Source organism: Corella eumyota, chromosome 2, assembly GCF_963082875.1.
Source record: "Corella eumyota chromosome 2, kaCorEumy4.1, whole genome shotgun sequence".
Classification (NCBI taxonomy): Eukaryota; Metazoa; Chordata; class Ascidiacea; order Phlebobranchia; family Corellidae; genus Corella; species Corella eumyota.
The window spans coordinates 10,023,214-10,041,048 of NC_137491.1; the positions used below are offsets into that span (position 1 = coordinate 10,023,214).

The 17,835-nt window shown below is 28.2% G+C and overlaps 3 protein-coding genes across 5 annotated transcripts; 2 read left to right on the forward strand and 1 right to left on the reverse strand.

Moving 5' to 3' along the window:
- Nucleotides 1-668: 668 nt before the first annotated feature.
- On the reverse strand, nt 669-3,944 carry LOC145742353 (uncharacterized). Its single transcript, XM_082560134.1, has 12 exons — nt 3,843-3,944; nt 3,420-3,627; nt 3,183-3,289; nt 2,976-3,045; nt 2,556-2,688; nt 2,326-2,491; nt 2,002-2,170; nt 1,641-1,738; nt 1,462-1,533; nt 1,106-1,261; nt 871-1,038; nt 669-791 (listed from the first exon to the last, which is right to left on the reverse strand). Exons 1-12 carry the CDS (start codon nt 3,942-3,944, stop codon nt 669-671), a joined length of 1,572 nt encoding a protein of 523 aa, XP_082416260.1.
- A 2,040-nt stretch (nt 3,945-5,984) lies between these two features.
- On the forward strand, nt 5,985-10,506 carry LOC145743342 (uncharacterized). 2 transcript variants are annotated; one of them, XM_082561281.1, is made up of 3 exons: nt 5,985-6,103; nt 9,176-9,261; nt 9,492-10,506. In XM_082561281.1, exons 1-3 carry the CDS (start codon nt 6,017-6,019, stop codon nt 10,372-10,374), a joined length of 1,056 nt encoding a protein of 351 aa, XP_082417407.1. In that variant the 5' UTR covers nt 5,985-6,016; the 3' UTR covers nt 10,375-10,506. The 2 variants fall into 2 exon arrangements, with proteins under 2 accessions (XP_082417407.1, XP_082417408.1); XM_082561282.1 differs by lacking the exon at nt 5,985-6,103 and adding an exon at nt 8,554-8,665.
- A 282-nt stretch (nt 10,507-10,788) lies between these two features.
- Nucleotides 10,789-15,266, forward strand: LOC145742797 (cilia- and flagella-associated protein 184-like). 2 transcript variants are annotated; one of them, XM_082560604.1, is made up of 15 exons: nt 10,789-10,873; nt 11,218-11,350; nt 11,559-11,609; nt 11,712-11,751; nt 11,830-12,038; nt 12,167-12,307; nt 12,630-12,724; nt 12,831-12,967; nt 13,325-13,415; nt 13,610-13,729; nt 13,824-13,943; nt 14,118-14,210; nt 14,372-14,509; nt 14,767-14,883; nt 15,106-15,266. In XM_082560604.1, the coding sequence occupies exons 1-15, from the start codon at nt 10,862-10,864 to the stop codon at nt 15,232-15,234; spliced, it is 1,626 nt and encodes a 541-aa protein (XP_082416730.1). In that variant the 5' UTR covers nt 10,789-10,861; the 3' UTR covers nt 15,235-15,266. The 2 variants fall into 2 exon arrangements, with proteins under 2 accessions (XP_082416730.1, XP_082416731.1); XM_082560605.1 differs by having other exon boundaries at nt 12,170-12,307.
- The last annotated feature ends 2,569 nt before the right edge of the window (nt 15,267-17,835 follow it).

Consider the following 17,835-nt stretch of genomic DNA (forward strand, 5'->3'; position numbering starts at 1 on the left):
ATAAATCCGTAATTGTATAAGAATTGTAATAGGTACCTAAAATTAAAAAAAACACTGTTAATAACACTAAGTGTGTGGCATAATACGACCAAAGAGCAGGGTATAATAACACGACAAGTTATTTTAAATTTGGCTAAAACTATAAAATATAAGATACTACGGCATTTAGGAAGTGTAAAATGAGTTAAAATTGCAGATTAAACAAATGGTATTGTCTAATGAAGGTGCGCTTTTTAATTGTCGCGGTTAGATTAATACAATAGTTAACGAGTAGAGCCTGTCATATCATTATTTTCAAAAAATTATGTAAAAATCGCTGATTATGGCGCTTAAAATTTTATGTAATGCAACTCTTTTACGTACACTTTTTTAATGGTAATCTGCAAAATTAGTTTCAATTGCCGAAACAAAATCCAATATAGACTACTTATGGCAAACAAAAACAACATTTGGATAATGTTATAAATCATTAGAATACAAACTAGAGGTGGATCGTAATTTCTATTAATGTTTTGTTCAAAATTATTTAGCCCTGCAACAATACTAATAAATATTTAAAAAAATTGGTTTAAAAATTACCAAAACCCGCTTTCAACAGAGACATGTGTTAATATTATGAACTGGATGGTGGTCAAATCAAATTAAATGTTTTTTTTAATCGGCAAAGTTTAAAGCTTTGATTTTTCTTTTTCTTGTCTTCTTAATTCTCGTCTTAGAATTTTTCCGCTTGGACTTTTTGGGATAAAATCAACAAATTGAACCCCACCTCTTAAGTATTTATATTTTGCCACGTGATCTTTAAAAAAAAGATAAAAATTTATTCTATTTGGAAAAACAGCCTTCTAGTTATTCTTTCTTATAAAATCCTATTTTACCTATAAGATAACGATCGATTTTAGCTTTATTTAAACTTCGGTCATTGGTTACTACAAACGCTTTAGGGACTTCCCCGGCCTGGTGATCAGGAACTCCAATCACCGCTACGTCATTAATGCTCGGATGACGTAACAATACAGCCTCCAATTCAGCGGGCGCCACCTAGAACGTAATAGTTTTTTAAAACAACAAAAATGAAATTTATTTTGTTTGTTTTTAATGACGTCACCTGGAATCCTTTATATTTTATGAGCTCCTTGAGTCGATCAACAACAAACACGTAGCCGAAATCATCGTAGTGACCGACGTCACCAGTATGTAACCATCCCTCCTTGTCGAAAGTAGCTGCAGTAGATTGTGGATTTTTATAGTAACCTTTCATAACCTGCAAAATGTATTTAAAAATTGTCGAAAAATTAAAACAAATCTTTTCTTACTCATTTGATGAATATGTTTTCTACAGTTTAGAAAGTATGTAATTTCTTAGACTTAAATTAGGAGTAAGATACTGTGTATTTAGCTTAGTTTTTTTTTAAATAGCTGGTAAATCGTAATAACATAAAGATTGGTAGAAACCTAACTTACTTGTGGGCCTTTTACAACAAGTTCACCGTCCTGGTTCGGTCCCAATTCCTTTCCTGTCTCCGTATCAATAACCTTAAATTGAGCAAAACTTTCATAACAATATGAAGGACGTTTACCATATATCTTATTACTGTCATTACCAGTCATTCTCTTTTTAACTGGAAAATAAGATAACTTACTTTAAGTAGAACATTTGGCGAAACGACTCCTGTTGTCGTAAGAGGAAAGTCAGAATCTATTACAGTTGTAATTGGAACACATTCTGATAAACCCCATGCTATATAACAAACAAGATGAAATTTTAATTAAACATTTTTATTTAAATTTTTATCGACAGTTGCCTGTTCAAAGCAACTGAATGCCATTCTTTATAGTTGGTCTTTATTTTATTGCTCGTTGGTCTAGGGGTATTTCAAATCCCGGACGAGCCCTATTTTTTATTTTTTAGCTTGATATTTACTTAGTAATATATGTTTGAACTGAAACTTCAGTTATAGATACGAAAAAAGATAAACAAGTAGAATGATTTAATTTTTGTACCTTGAATCATTTGAACTTTAAACTTCCCCATGATAGATGTCTCCACTACATGGGGTAAAGGGGCTGCCCCACACATTATTCTTTTAAGTGATGAAAGGTCGTATTGGTCAATATCAGGTGATTGGTCCATAGCTAATAGCATTGGGGGTACTGCAGTAAGAAAACTAATCTAAAATTAAAAATAATTTCACAACGACATATTCCTAAAATTGTTGTAAAATGCTAGTGTACATCATTTACCACTATCAACGGTGTAAGGCCAAGCACATGCTTTACGACGTTTCTATCGGTTTAGATAGCAACATACCTTATGATTCAACGTACCTTATATTTCTGGATATGTTGAAACATTGTGTTTAGTTGAAATCGATCATTAACGACAACTCTTGAACCTTGTATGAGTGAGTTCACCGCCAACAGACTACCATATATATGAAACATTGGCACAATTATGTACGCTGTGTCCCTTCTGGTTATACGTAGGACTATTCTGATAATAAATAAAATAAATTAAGTTGTATACCCAAAGAGTTGCTGTAATAAAGTAATTTTACTTGCACATTTCACACATAGCCACAACATTCCTATGTGTAAGTGTAACACCTTTTGGTAGACCGGTTGTTCCACTTGAATACGGCAAAAAGGCAGGATCTTCTTTAAAGTTTAAAGAGACACTTCTAGGAAAATCTAAAAATAAACTAAACAATTTGGGGGGATTGTTTATAAAGGCCAGCAGTATCACAATTCTTTTCTGTAAAGGCATATCTTGAAAATAATTCCCATTAGGTTGTTAAAATGGCCTTGTAATTTGACATTTTTAAATTTAACGACAAAGGGTTTTTAAAACTGACGTAGCCTTGTTTATTAATGTTGCTTTATTAGAAAATTGAATTCTTAAAAACGTGACAAAAAAAAAATTATTGTGATTAGAAAAAAATTAGACAAAAATGTCATATACCAGACACAATTCTCACCATATACTTGGGTTGTTTTGACAATGGTTTTTATACTGTCTCTCATGTATCCGTCTATGCTTAAAACGTTCTGTAATTAAGAATAACCAAATTGACATTAAACAAACAAGTAAACTTATATATAAAAAAATAAAGTTTATTTTTAGAATTGTAAGAATTGTTAGTAAAATTGGAAAAAAATAAAATAAATTGTAAATTTAAATGCACCTTGATGGATTTAACAGTTTTTGCGACTTCTTTTATTAAAGGTGATATTGCTGAGTTCACCACCATAAGTTTAGGCTCAGAATGTGAAAACTGCTGCACCATTTCTTCTGTAACAATTTAATTGTCTTTAGAAAAATAAATTTCCGGTGTGCCTAATTTTCAGACTTCTCAAGCACAGAATTAAATGATTTTTTCATTTGTTAAATAATAAAATGTATGAGTTTCGTATTTTCTTACCTTTAGTATAGTTCGGGTTACAAGTAGTTAATATAGCCCCACATGCGACCGTACCAAGTAAAACAAAAATAAAATCAGGTGAATTTGAGGCCACGATTGCAACCACATCACATTTGCCAATCCCCATCTTATTAAACAAGCTTGCATATTGTACAACTCGATCATATACCTCAGTGAATGTGAATGTTTCGCCTGATACAGCATTAACCTATGTACATAATAGTTTAAAGTTGTATTTGCATATCAACACAAAACATATGACATTTTTGCTTATTTTTTGCTATTATTATAAATTCAACAAGTCTATTAGAAAGCGAGATAAGAATATAAGTTTCTTTGATTTAAATTGTTATTGGCTTTTTGTTTTAAGTTAATCAGTTTTTTTTTTAATGCTAAATAACCATTAATCTACGTGTAAATTACCATGGCTTGCTGGTCGCCAAATTGCTTCAAGGCTTTTAAAACATAATCACTCAGACTGATCTCTGGTATAACAATATCTGGGATAGGACTTTTTAAAACCATTTTTATATCCTACTTTGACAGTTTTCCTTAAAATAAAAAACAACTTAGCTTAAAAATAGTTTGATTTTTTAAAACTTTTGGGTTATTATGCTAAGTAAATACATCCATACGTATCGCAAGGTATAGGCCTAACAATTATATTTTAACTCTTTCTAACTATTATTGCCGCTGGGTATTATATATGCCATAAGCTAAATTTTTAAACCTGTGCTGCTAGTTTTATCTGTCCAGTGGTGATACTAAATGCTGGTTATTATTTTTAAGAACGTAGGATAGTCTAGCTTGACTACTTTTACAGTCTCTGCACTTAATTGCCCTTCCATGTGTACAAGTTTAATAATCGTGCAAAATGTTAGTGTTGGTAAATAATTAACTTTTAAATGTGTTTGAGCACGTTTTCGCTCCAGTTTTCGTGAATAACAAACACAACTTAAAAAATAATCGACCTATTTTTAAACTTAGTGGACGTTCTTTAACACAAGACAAAAAAGCAATAAAATTTTTTTTTGCAATTTAATATGTTTAAAAAAAATCCTGAATAATATAATCTAATTTTATTTAATTAATCTGAATTTACTATTTGTATAGCGGTGAGCTTACAATTTTTTTAAAAACCTTATTAGTTTAAAGGTTATACCATTTTTAAATTATTAAAATATTGTTTTTTTAATTATGATCAATAGGTTTTTTCGTTGTTAACCTTTTCACGGCGTTTGCTTTAATATTAAACAGTAAACAATTCATAACATTTCGTTATTACTTCACTACATCGGCGTTGCTAATTATGCAAGTCTTCAGTTGAAACAAAACAATAAAAATGTCAATTAAATCGATACTGGTTTAAATCAAAAAGCCACCTATAGCCTACAAAGGTTGCTGCATTAGAACTAAAAGGTAAATTCAGTTGCCACGTTGTTATAAATCTAATTTAATTAATTAGCTAATTGCCTATAAAATGTATTTACTTAGTATCTCTGTAAGTATCATTAGGTACTGTTTTAAAAGAGTAACAGTGAAATTTTAGACAAAAACAAGGAAGTGTTAAAATAAAAATTTAAAGCATTTTTTCTCATAAGCCAGTATTTTTTGGTAAATTTATTGACCAAAATTCGAAAACATTAATTATTAAATATTGTCAGCTGCCACATGCTTCAAAACACAAACATGTTGTTAGTTTAAGGCCAGAAATTTAAGTGAAAAAATAAATATTTATTACGCCAAAGAAACTAGATAAGCGAAAAATAAGTTATAGGCGTATATTGCATAGTAGAATACTTTAAAAATAGGTCAAGCTACAAAACAACAAAGTTTAAACAAAGTAAAGTCGTTGTGAATTGCTTTTATAATTTATTTTTAGTTTATATATTTTTGCATCAGAATTTTAAATTAATGCAAATATTATAAATCACGCTAAACTAAAATTAGCTTTAGTAATTTATTTAAAAAAAAGTAAGATAATAAAAGAAACAAAAGTATTCAGAGATCAATATAGAAGTATTTTAATTAAATGAATCTTTCTGCGTTAAATTGACATTAAAATCATGTAATATAAAACCATGGGCGCATTAGTTCATATCACCAAAAATTTAAAGTCATTTCTCTTAGTCTCGTTGGCTTAACTAAAATAAATCTCATTCCTGACCTGTGGCTAATATGTTTCGTCATTAATAATTTATCACCCAAGTTTTTGAACACAAAATTAAAGGCTTATAGACTTCCATTAGGCCTGATTTATAGTGGTGCTGGATTAAAACATTTTAAAAAGGTGCTAGTTTTAGTTTCAAATATATCTTGTTTTCCATTTTTCAAATTAAGAAAATCAGAAAATTAGTAAGTTTTATCTTAAATTAATATTTAATGTATTAATTTTAAAAATTTAGAAAATTTGATTTTTTCTAAATTTAGATTCAAAAATTTCAAAGTTTACAAAAATATTTAAACAGAAAATGACGTCACAGAACACAGGTCGCTTTCAACGCAGGGGGTCCCTATGGGGAAACCCCATCTTAGGAAGCATGGGGCCGAACAGAGGTTGTTCCAGATTGGGGTGCGCGTTTGCGTCGAGTATTTTAATGCAGCCGATCATCCCAGGAATCTCAAAATATTCTTCACAGCGAAAAAACTCGGCAGTTTACATGGGGAAACATAGAAATTCAGAGGTACACGGATTTATGGGTAGTTTGTAAATTACTAAGGAACCTGAATTTGTACAAAATATGACATTTTGAGTTTTATTTAGATTTTGCTATTTTTAATTGCCTATAAAATTGTATTGAAAATTATGTTTTTATCAATGGTATTATAAATCATAGATAGCTTTTAAAACTTTAAAATTAACTTTAATTAAAACGTATAACTACGGAGTTGTTCTAATGACGTTTGCTTTTATAAAAGTTCGTTTTTTGTCACCACTAGAGTGTGCATGTGAGCTATATTTTTTTATATAGTCTGTCCTGTAAGTTGTTTAAAAACTTTTGGCAATACCAATAACATAATTGACATTCAAAAAGGAATGTCATACGCAAGATAAAATAAACACCTAAATAGCAAAATTAGCATATTAAATAAGTCATTATAAATACTAGCCGATTGTCCGCTTTACGGGCTGCATTTAGATTGCTCTAATATTTTCGCAACTGGTTTTTACCTTGCGTTTACGGAAAGCTTAAACACTTTACAATAGCACACTTAATTCCACACTTTATCCCATAAATATAACAACCTATCACATTAAGGTGATATAAATATTGTAAATTGCTTACAATTTCGTTTCTAAAAGCTTTTATACGCATGAAAGGAATTTCTACTTCAACGGTTATTGTGTTTTGCGATGCAATCTATTGCTAAGAATAGCGTGTAACAAATGCTAAATTAAATCAGTAAAGTTGTTCAATGAACATACAACGATTATTGTATGATTATTACGTTGCCTCTTTGACAGTTTTTATGTTTTTTATTTATAGCATGTTACTTATGATGCATATTGTATAAGTTTTTTAGCTTTTAAAGAAAGGTTTTTGGCGTAATAATTTAACAGTATCTATTATCACTGATAAAAAGCGATAAAATTAAGTATTGATTCAACATATTAATTATGCAAGTATTTTCAGAAGTTTTTAGGATTGTATAAATTATTTTTAAATAAAAATGTCGTTCGCAGACATGTCGTGGGTAAATAAAGAGAGTAAGAAAATGATGTTTTTCTTTTCTCTTTTCATTCTCTCGTTTTGATATAAAGACAAAATCAATACGTTTACATATATTTTCATAAAACTATTTCGATGCCCAAAACTTGAGGATAACTTTGCTTCAGCCATATTTCTAAAAATTCAGTTGTAAGCTTTAATTAAATTCGCCTGAAGGGCTAAAGTATTTGGTTTTCGATACAATCAAAAAGTTTTTTTGATGGGCACTATGCCTAAAATAGAAATAAAGTTGTTGTAGCTTAAGTAAAAAGTCGCGCGACATAAACCCTAAACACATTAAATAATAGATGACCCAAGCGATTTTAAGATATACAAACTTGATATAAAGAATGTATGTCATTAAGGTTTAATTTGCAGTATTTATACTAACGAACAACAGTTTTTCTTTGTCAAGTTATAAATATGTAGGCAATCAATCATACTAACTTCTACGTTTGTGTTTTTACAGTCACTGTAAACGTTTTGTTAATACTGTTAAGAGTATAGAGGCGTTATTTAAGTTATTGTAAGAGCTATAAAGGCAATCAGTTAAATGTAGAATTATGCTTTGAATATAGCTTAGTTTTTTCGTGTGGCTGACTATATTTGAAACGAAAAGTGTAACTTTTAGAAAAGGAATTTTTGCGATTTTTTAGCGCTTTAATATTTCATAAGCTATTTGTTGGGCGCTTTGATGTAAATAGATTCGACAAAGCATAATTACTTGATTAAATTTAAGTTTAAGGTTAAAAAAATCTGAATACATTGTATTTATTGATCTTAAAATGCTTCGTTGATTTCAAAAACAAAAATTCTTGGAAATAAAATATTTTAGAATTTTTTACGTAGGCGTATTCGGTTTTTGTAAGGTTCATTGCATATAGCGTTTTTTTCAATAGCAATGCTATTATTGTCAAATAAATTAAAACCCTTTAACAACGATTGGCGATTTTTACTTAAGAAGAATAAATACAGTTACCTTTTTCGCTTGCATAGGGTTTAGATTATAGTTTATTATTACCAGTTGCGATACTTTTCAAACTTTTTTCAAGTCTAAAAATACGACATTGTGTTTTTCACGCCTGCAACACGACTCGTGCAAAAAAACATTAATCAAGTGTTTAGGTTTTAATAAAACGCTGGAATCACCTTTGTTTAATGTGTTAGTAATTAAATTGTAATAATATTTGAGTTGCAAATAGTCATACCTATAATCGGAAGTTATTTACTTACTTATACTTTGTTTTAAGTCATATTGAGAAAAGGTTTATTTATATTAAATAGAAAAGTTACCTGGTATAAGGCCTTTCTTACAAAACAATACTAACGCTTTAAATTCTAACTAATATATGTATTTTATAGACAGTATAGAGAAATGTTTAATACGATATACATATATTTGTTTATCGATACTTTATTAAATAAAGATTTAAAAAAATTGCTTTATGTATAGTGTGTCAAAATTGCTTTAAATAATGTTTTTAACGTATTGTATATAAATGTTCTGGGATAAATTGGATTAAACATTACATTATGGTAAGTTATACTTAATATATTATTGTTAGAGCAGTTGTTTAGGTATAATTCATATCTATATTGACATAAAATCAATATACCTAATTGCTTTTAAATATAATTAAACTTTCAAAATTTAATATAGTTTTAAGTAGGAAAAACCCGGTTTAAAATGGTTTAGTTTTATAATTAATATAGATTTAATTACTATTTGAACTTTGTGTGACAATATACTTTATAATGATGTTACTATTGACATTGTGCTTTTAAGCTATTCCCAGTGGTAAACTTCATCTTTAAAAATCAATAAAGATAATAACACGCTTTGCGTATTAATAATAAATCATATTTTCTATACTTTATTTAAACCTTGATACCATAATTTTATAACATTAAAAATGTGGCAAATTATTTTTTATTAAAAATGTTTTGATGTTATGGGTACTTTCTTTATAAGGATTACCTTGTATTTTTAAAAGAAATAAAACCGATATAATTTATTAGTTTGGTTAATGACGTCACATTTTTTAGTCAAGTCGCGGTAGAACAAACTTGAACTTTACGAAATGGGGGAAGGGAAACTTAAAGAATGGTGATTGCAATTCAAAAACTCAAAGGTAAAATATTATGCTAATTAAGCTACAGTTTTTTTGCTATAAAATAATTTAAAATGACAAATTAATGCCAGACGTTTTTATTTTTAAATGACCTTCGCCTAAAGAGTGTATCATTGATTTTATGTTAAAAATAGGAAAGATCTGAGATTAAAAACCTGATATTCTTAAAATGTTTAAAATAATGCAGCTTGGGTTTTTTTTAATCCTAAAATATTGTTTTTTTTTGGTAGAGTCGGACAGGCAAGACCTATTAAGTCAAGCAGAATACTTGGCCAGAATAAGAAATCTCATATTAGTCATGCTGCACATACTGCCATGTTTCAACTGGTAAAATACCCTCAAATTCGACCTAGCATTTGTACAATATTGCTGGGGTTTTTATTGGCTGTCTTTGGGGTCGTTAGCCTAGCTGTACCAATGATTCGGTCCCGTATCCCAATATCTTTAAGTATTGTGACGATCACAATAGGCTCTGTGCTGCTGTTTTCTGGAATAATTGGTATTTTCTACCACAGCATTAGACTAAGAAGGCGCGAAATCGCGATTCGGAAAATCGACGAGAAGCATGATGACATTAACTGTAACGAATTGTCCCAAATTACATTTATTAAAGACTGTTCCAAGGGGAATATTAAAAAGCACAATCATTTATTATGTGATAACGATTTATACCAAAACAACAATGATAGCATTAACATTGAGTTGCCAAAAATACCACATATTAACCAAGGTGCGTCACAAAATAAAGACGGAAAAAGAGTAAGACGCATTCTACCCAGTTTTCCAGCTAGCCAAATTCATAATATTAATAACACAAGTGCAGATGTAGGACGTCAACATCGTGAAGGTGCCAAAATAGACGAAATCCAAACACAAAACAAGCACCATACTTTGTATTACTCATCAGAACCTAACCTTTTATTGAAGTGTCAAACGCACCAAAACAGTTTATGTCCTTCTCAGCAAAACAAACTGATTATAAAACAGCCACCTTTATCACCAAACGCGCAAATTATTTTTGACATTTTCCACGACCCTTTAATCTTAAGAGCTGTAACACAATTTAAATATAAATGTGAGTGTGAATTTGAAAATAAAACAATCCAAAAATAAGGTAGCTTTATTCGCAATTAATAACTGTGTAGTTTTTAATTTTACCTATTGCTATTATACATTTTCCTATTTGATATTGTATTTTTTTACTCTTTTTCTCCAAAATATATCTTCTACGATTTTGCATAAATTTAAAGCGTAATAAAAGTTTAGTTTGCATATTTTATCGTAATTTTTGCTACATACACAGCAGTGTAAAATAAGGATAACTCACTTTTTGTTTTAAACAAATAGTGCCTCTTACGGTGACAATTCATAACTATGGTTACGTCACAGCAACTTCCAAAGTTTTTTTTTCAAACAGTAAAACAGTGTTTTTATTTTTAGTGCTAAATAGAAATAGTGTTGTAGATTTATTTGTTAACTGTTTAACTTTGCGTTTAAAGCTTGTTATTATAGACTGTTTTTAATTTTAGACGGTCAAACAGTTATATAAATTGTGAGAAATTGTTGAACTTTGTTTTATTGAGAATTTTAGTTTGAGACGATGGATGAACAGGCAAGTTATTTTTTTTATTTAATTTACTTAATTTAAATCATCAATAAATCAAATACTGTGTAATCCCTTGGTTATTGGTTATCCCAACCCAGTCTCGAGTTGCCATTGTCAGTTTGTGATGTTATCCATTATTGATTTATAATTGCCCAAAAATTAGAAGCTGCAAATTAAGGATTGGTTCAGCAGAAGTTTATACCGTTTTTAATGCCTTAATTAGGGGCGCTACATAAGAGCAATTGGGTTTGAACCTAAAATTAATTATTTAATTTATATATTTAAAACTGTTTAAGAAGTTCCCATTTTTATAAGGCTGTTTAATAAAAAAGCTGGTAATTTATTTATAGACTACAGAACCTGTAGCCAGTGGTGATACCCCAACACTGGAAAAATCAGAAACTCCTGTTGCAACTGAAGTTAAAGATAATACAGAAAAAATCATTGAGGAAACTTCCACTCCACTACCTTCTGCTGGAGAAGGTAAAAGTGAAGCTAAATATTTTGCTAAAAAGTAACCACCAATACTACAGAACCTAAAATTTAACTAAGTATAAGTTTTTATAATTAGTTTATACAAATTTTAAAATAATACATCGTTGTTCCTTTTTATTTATATTATTATTACGAATACCCTTAGTTAGGAACAAACATAAAACAATAACAAATTATATTGGAAATTTATTTTTAGTTACTGAAGAAGTCCCAAATGCTGAGAGTGCTACACCAGTTGAAAAGAAAGGTACCATATAAGTAAAAAATGTTTGTTATTTTTTTAACAGTTTTTTTCTTTTTTTGTTTTAGATTTATTTACGTAATTAATATTTTTTTGTTTTAATAAAAGTAAATGAAGAGACAAAGGAAGATGGGGAAACAAAAGAAGGGTAATTTATTTTATTTTGTAAATATGTGCATAATATAGGGCTTTAAAATAACATTTTTGTTAAAACAAAACAATTTAGAGAAGAAAAAGTAGAGTCAACAGAAAATGAAGAGGCGGAAAAGAAAACTGAGGAGACTCCAGAAGGAGAGAAAGAAGAGAAAGAAGAAGGTGCTGAGAAAAAGGAGGAAGGAGAGAAAAACGAAGGAGAAGAAAAAGAGAATAAAGAAGATGTGGAAGAAAAAAAAGAAGAACAAAATGAGGGAGATGAGATTTTTCAAGAAAATCCTGGTAAAAATAATTTTAAATCAAAGCCCAAGTTTTGTTTAATTTAATTTAAAAAGAAAACATTTTTTGTGTTATTAAGTTAGTATTTAGTGCTTAAATTTGAGATTCATAATATTTAAAAAAATTTTAAGTAGTAAAGGAAGAAGGAGAGAGGGTTGCCGATGAGATCCCTATTGAAGCAGTTACAGCAACTACATTAGAGGAACCCCAGCCAATCTCAGTTGTCGAAGAAACTGGGTATGAAGAAAATGTAAAGACCCCAGTTGTTGAGGGTATGTTTTTCTTAATATTTATTAGACATGGTTTTAGATGTGTTTAGCCTATATTTTATTGCCAAACTTTAAAAAAGTAAAAAAGTTGGCTGATTATCAGTAGACCCTGGCCTATAGTACAATACATCTAAAAGGCTACATAAAATTTTTACCGACGTGGTTAGGCAAAAAGTATTGGAATGCTATTTGTTAAGTATTTTTCTTATAATAAAACACTTTAACTGTTGACATCACAATTACTACAACAATCCCAATAACACATTGTGTTTATTCACAAAATATTTTTTTTATTTTTAAGTGTTTTATATTTTTAAATTTACAGATGATTTAATTATGTATGAGGATGCAGAAGAAGATATGCTGTTGATGGAGGAAGTTCCTCAGTATAACAGGGAGGAACTTATACAAAAATATCATGTTAGTATTTTTTTATTCAATTTTAAATTTCAACAAAAAAGGAATATTTTTTTAATTATTGAAAATATTAAACATAGTGCCATGCTTATTGATTATGTATTTTTAGTCATCTCTAGCAGAAAGAGAACAGATAAAACAACAGAATTATGCACTTCAACATAAATTAGCGGAATATTTTCGTAAAAAGAAAACTGAAGAAAGTCGACAAGAGGTTGACAAAAACGTTTCTGATCAAGAACAAAGGTATATAACTGTTTTTTTTATGTACATTGTATATTTTGGACAATATTACTCAGAATGTACTTCACCTTAACACTTATATAACGGAGTTAAGTTGACTACCTATGCATAAAATCCCGAATGTGGAGCAGGCTATCGACTTGTGTTTTGTATTACTTTTTTGTACTATGTAATTTGTTTTGTGTTACTTAATTTGTTATAATTACATGAAATTGTCAATTTAATGTCTTATAATTTAGGTGGAACTTCCGCAAAAGATGTTAGTATGTTGGTCGATTTGACAACATTATCAAAATAAAAATATAATAGGGAGTTTCATACTTAAAAACCACGTTTAATTTTGCATGTTTGTAAATACAGATACCATAAATATATGGGAAACTTGGACGAATTAAGACAACAACATGCAGCTGATCAGGAAGCTTACAATGAACAACTTGAAGAGTTTAAGGTTAGTTTTTTAGATCTATTTTAACTTTTTTTCTTATTTTTGCTTCTTTTTAAATTTGATATCTTTTGAGTTTTTTAATTTTAAAATTATATTTTGTTGGTAGCAAAATATTTTAAAGCTTTTAAACAGGTATCTTTTATAGAAAATATTTGTTGTTGGGGTTAAAAAAATTTATACTTTAAAATTATTTTTAGGAAAGAAAAATGGAGAAACAAAGTAAAGTTGAGGAGGAGTGGAGGAATGCGATCGAATACAAGAAAGCAGTTGCCATGGCAGCTATTAACAGTAGATCTGGAAGACCTATACCACCAAAGGTTGAGGAAAAAATTATAAAAAAAACTGCTTAAACTTCAGAGTTTTTTGAAACTTATTCAGCAATGCATATTAAATTTTGTATTTATTTTTAAGGATATTGAACTTTACGAATTAAATGAAAGAAAAAAGGAATCAGAAGTATCTCAAGTTCGACTTGAAAATATTAAACTCAAAAATAGATTAAAAAAACAAGAAAATCAGCTTAAACAAAAAGTAGAAAATATTTTGTATATATTTTATTTAAAAAATTAATATTAATTGCATTATGATTAAGTTATTTTAAAATAAGGTAATTATTAAGTTTTTAAATATTAGTAATTTTTTTGTTGAGTGTTTATCCCTTACAGTTATTACTGAGAAAATTAAACCATTGAAATAACCTTGTAGGAGGAATTGGCTGAGGGATTACACTTAATCGACTTTGAGCAACTTAAAATTGAAAATCAAACTTACAATGAGAAAATTGAGGAAAGAAATGAGGTAACCAAAATTTACTTATATTCTTTTGAGTTTATAGCTCTTTTTTATGTACTTTCATTAACTCTAACTCTTAGAAAAAAAAATCAAAAAATAAAACAATTTAACTAAACCTGATCTAAAACTGTTATTTTTAAAGTGATAACATTTTTTTAATATTTTAGGAATTACTTAAACTGAGAAAGAAAATCACAAACACAGTGCAGGTACTAACTCATCTTAAAGAAAAACTTCAGTTCGTTCAAGCTGAAAACCAAGTCAAAAAACAACATCTAGCAAGTGTGGAACAACACGTTGCAAAGGTTAATATCACAATTTGGATCCTTCTAATTCTGTATTTTACCTTTTTTAAAAGCCTGTAGTCTAGTTAATGTAATGTCACTATATGTTAGTGCTTTCTTATTGCATAATGCTGTGACCATGCATTAACTGTAATTGAACAAAGGCTGTACTTAGCCATCTACTTTGTCGTTCAATTATTTCTTATACCCAAAATCTTTTTTATAAATTTAATTTTTTCAATATCCAAATTATATTTTGCTGGTATCTCAACTTACAGAAACGTGATATTTTGTCAAGAACCAAACAAGTACGAGATGCTCTACGCCACGACAATGGAAAATTACTTCAAAAATCTGGACTACTTGGTAACACCGATCTTCTAAGAGATTTTGAGGTAAATTCCTTACATTTTAACAATGACTCTTAACACATTCTTTGTAAAAAACAAAAATACGACCAAACGTATGATAAAGTCACATTAATATTACCTTAATCTGGCAAAGTTTACATTAATGTAGTAAAAATTGATCAAAATATACAAATCTAAGCAAAAGAGCTCTTTTACTGAGGGTGTATAAAATGCAAAAAAATCTAAAAATTATTTTGTGACGCATAGATTGGAACAGACGAGGCAAGCGACTTACAATATCGCTTGGAACAACTTAAAAGAACTCATGCTGAGTTGACATTGAGTCTAAATGGAGTCAAAAAGAAGATCGAACTAACCAAAGACAACCAAACTTAATCAAATTTCAATAAGTTTCAAAATTTTTTTTTCCAGAGAATTTATTATTTCCTTGTATTTTTAATAAATTGTATTTTTTTTAATATAGTTGTGTTTTTTTAAACAAGTATAAATCCTGCGAGTTTTAAATTTAAAAGAAGAAATCTGTAATACTGCGCTACACAGAAAAATAGGCTTTAGGCAAAAAGTTTCTGGGCGTGAAAACTTTATTTGTAAGAGAGTTTGTCTTATTAGTGGCTGTGTCGATTTAAAAGTTTTTTTTTAAATTTGTATGCAATATTATTGGCCATAAATATCACGTGACCTAATTAAACCCAAGAAATTTTCGAAAACAATTAAAAAAACAAAAATAAGAGCATTTTTTTATTTCACGTACATAGAATCGTTCGCGTGACCTTTTGACCTATCAAAACTGTATACTTAGCTCGACCATCATACAAGGGTTGTATGATCATTGGCTCGACCAAAAAAAAATTTTTGTCGCAAAACTTAAAATTTTATAGTTAATTAGAATTGTAATGACGTTACTAAGATTCAAGATTTTGCATACAAATATTTTTTTTAAAAATAACAAATTTTAAATCGAAAAATAATTGTTGTGTTAGAACCGCACAGGTCCAATTACCGTGTTTACAAAATATTTTTCAAAAATATTAATATTCATAAAAATTATGAAAATTTTATTAAAAATTTATGAAATCTCAAAACCTAAAATTTTGTATTTTATTAGACGCGCATTGGCCTAACTAACATTCAAGATAAAACATTTCGCGAAAATTTTCAGTAAAACAAAAGTTTGAGGTAATTTTTATTTTGGTTTTCATTAGGTCACGTGATATTTTTGGCCAATGATATTGCATACAAATTTAAAAAAAAAAAACTTTTAAATCGAAAAATAATTGTTCTATTAGAACCGTAATTCTTATTATAATGTTTACATAATATTTTTCGAAAATATTAATATTCATAAAAGTTATGACACTTTTATTAAAAATTGACAAAATCTCAAAACTTAAAATTTTATATTTAATTAGACGCGCATTAGCCTAACTAACATTTAAGATAAAACATTTCGCGAAAATTTTTCAGTAAAACAAAAGTTTGAGGTAATTTTTGTTTTGGTTTTCATTAGGTCACGTGATATTTTTGGCCAATGATATTGCATACAAATTTTTTGAAATAAAATAAAAAATTTCAAATCGAAAAATAATTGTTGTGTTAGAACCGCACAGGTCCAATTACCGTGTTTACAAAATATTTTTCAAAAATATTAATATTCATAAAAGTTATGAAACTTTTATTAAAAATTTATCAAATTTCAAAACCTAAAATTTTGTATTTTATTAGACGCGCACTGGCCTAACTAACATTTAAGATAAAACATTTCGCGAAAATTTTCAGTAAAACAAAAGTTTGAGGTAATTTTTATTTTGGGTTTAATTAGGTCACGTGATATTTTTGGCCAATGATATTGCATACAAATTTTTTAAAAAAAAATAACAAATTTTAAATCGAAAAATAATTGTTGTGTTAAAACCGCAGGTTCAATTACCGTGTTTACAAAATATTTTTCGAAAATATTAATATTCATAAAAGTTATGAAACTTTTATTAAAAATTTATGAAATCTCAAAACCTAAAATTTTGTATTTTATTAGACGCGCATTGGCCTAACTAACATTCAAGATAAAACATTTCGCGAAAATTTTCAGTAAAACAAAAGTTTGAGGTAATTTTTATTTTGGGTTTAATTAGGTCACGTGATATTTTTGGCCAATGATATTGCATACAAATTTTTAAAAAAAATAAAAAATTTTAAATCGAAAAATAATTGTTGTGTTAGAACCGCACAGGTCCAATTACCGTGTTTACAAAATATTTTTCGAAAATATTAATATTCATAAAAGTTATGAAACTTTTATTAAAAATTTATGAAATCTCAAAACCTAAAATTTTGTATTTTATTAGACGCGCATTGGCCTAACTAACATTCAAGATAAAACATTTCGCGAAAATTTTCAGTAAAACAAAAGTTTGAGGTAATTTTTATTTTGGGTTTAATTAGGTCACGTGATATTTTTGGCCAATGATATTGCATACAAATTTTTTGAAAAAAAATTTAAAATTTTAAATCGAAAAATAATTATTGTGTTAGAACCGCACAGGTTCAATTACCGTGTTTACAAAATATTTTTCGAAAATATTAATATTTATAAAAGTTAGGAAACTTTTATTAAAAATTGATGAAATCTCAAAACCTAAAATTTTGTATTTTATTAGACGCGCATTGGCCTAACTAACATTCAAGATAAAACATTTCGCGAAAATTTTCAGTAAAACAAAAGTTTGAGGTAATTTTTATTTTGGGTTAATTAGGTCACGTGATATTTTTGGCCAATGATATTGCATACAATTTTTAAAAAAATAAATAAAAAATTTTAAATCGAAAAATAATTGTTGTGTTAAAACCGCACAGGTCCAATTACCGTGTTTACAAAATATTTTTCAAAAATATTAATATTCATAAAAGTTATGAAACTTTTATTAAAAATTTATGAAATCTCAAAACCTAAAATTTTGTATTTTATTAGACGCGCATTGG

Coding starts and splice junctions, on each gene's coding strand:
- LOC145742353 (XM_082560134.1), bottom strand. CDS start 3,944: ATGGTTTTAAAAAGTCCTATCCCAGATATTGTTATACCAGAGATCAGT. Junction 3,046..3,182: donor AAACTGTTAAATCCATCAAG/GTGCATTTAAAT, acceptor TCTTAATTACAG/AACGTTTTAAGCATAGACGG. Junction 1,739..2,001: donor TAAAGTTCAAATGATTCAAG/GTACAAAAATTA, acceptor TTTGTTATATAG/CATGGGGTTTATCAGAATGT.
- LOC145742797 (XM_082560604.1), top strand. Junction 11,752..11,829: donor GATGGGGAAACAAAAGAAGG/GTAATTTATTTT, acceptor AAAACAATTTAG/AGAAGAAAAAGTAGAGTCAA. Junction 14,211..14,371: donor AAATTGAGGAAAGAAATGAG/GTAACCAAAATT, acceptor TTAATATTTTAG/GAATTACTTAAACTGAGAAA.
- LOC145743342 (XM_082561281.1), top strand. CDS start 6,017: ATGCAGCCGATCATCCCAGGAATCTCAAAATATTCTTCACAGCGAAAA. Junction 6,104..9,175: donor GGAAACATAGAAATTCAGAG/GTACACGGATTT, acceptor CACATTTTTTAG/TCAAGTCGCGGTAGAACAAA. Junction 9,262..9,491: donor TGCAATTCAAAAACTCAAAG/GTAAAATATTAT, acceptor TTTTTTTGGTAG/AGTCGGACAGGCAAGACCTA.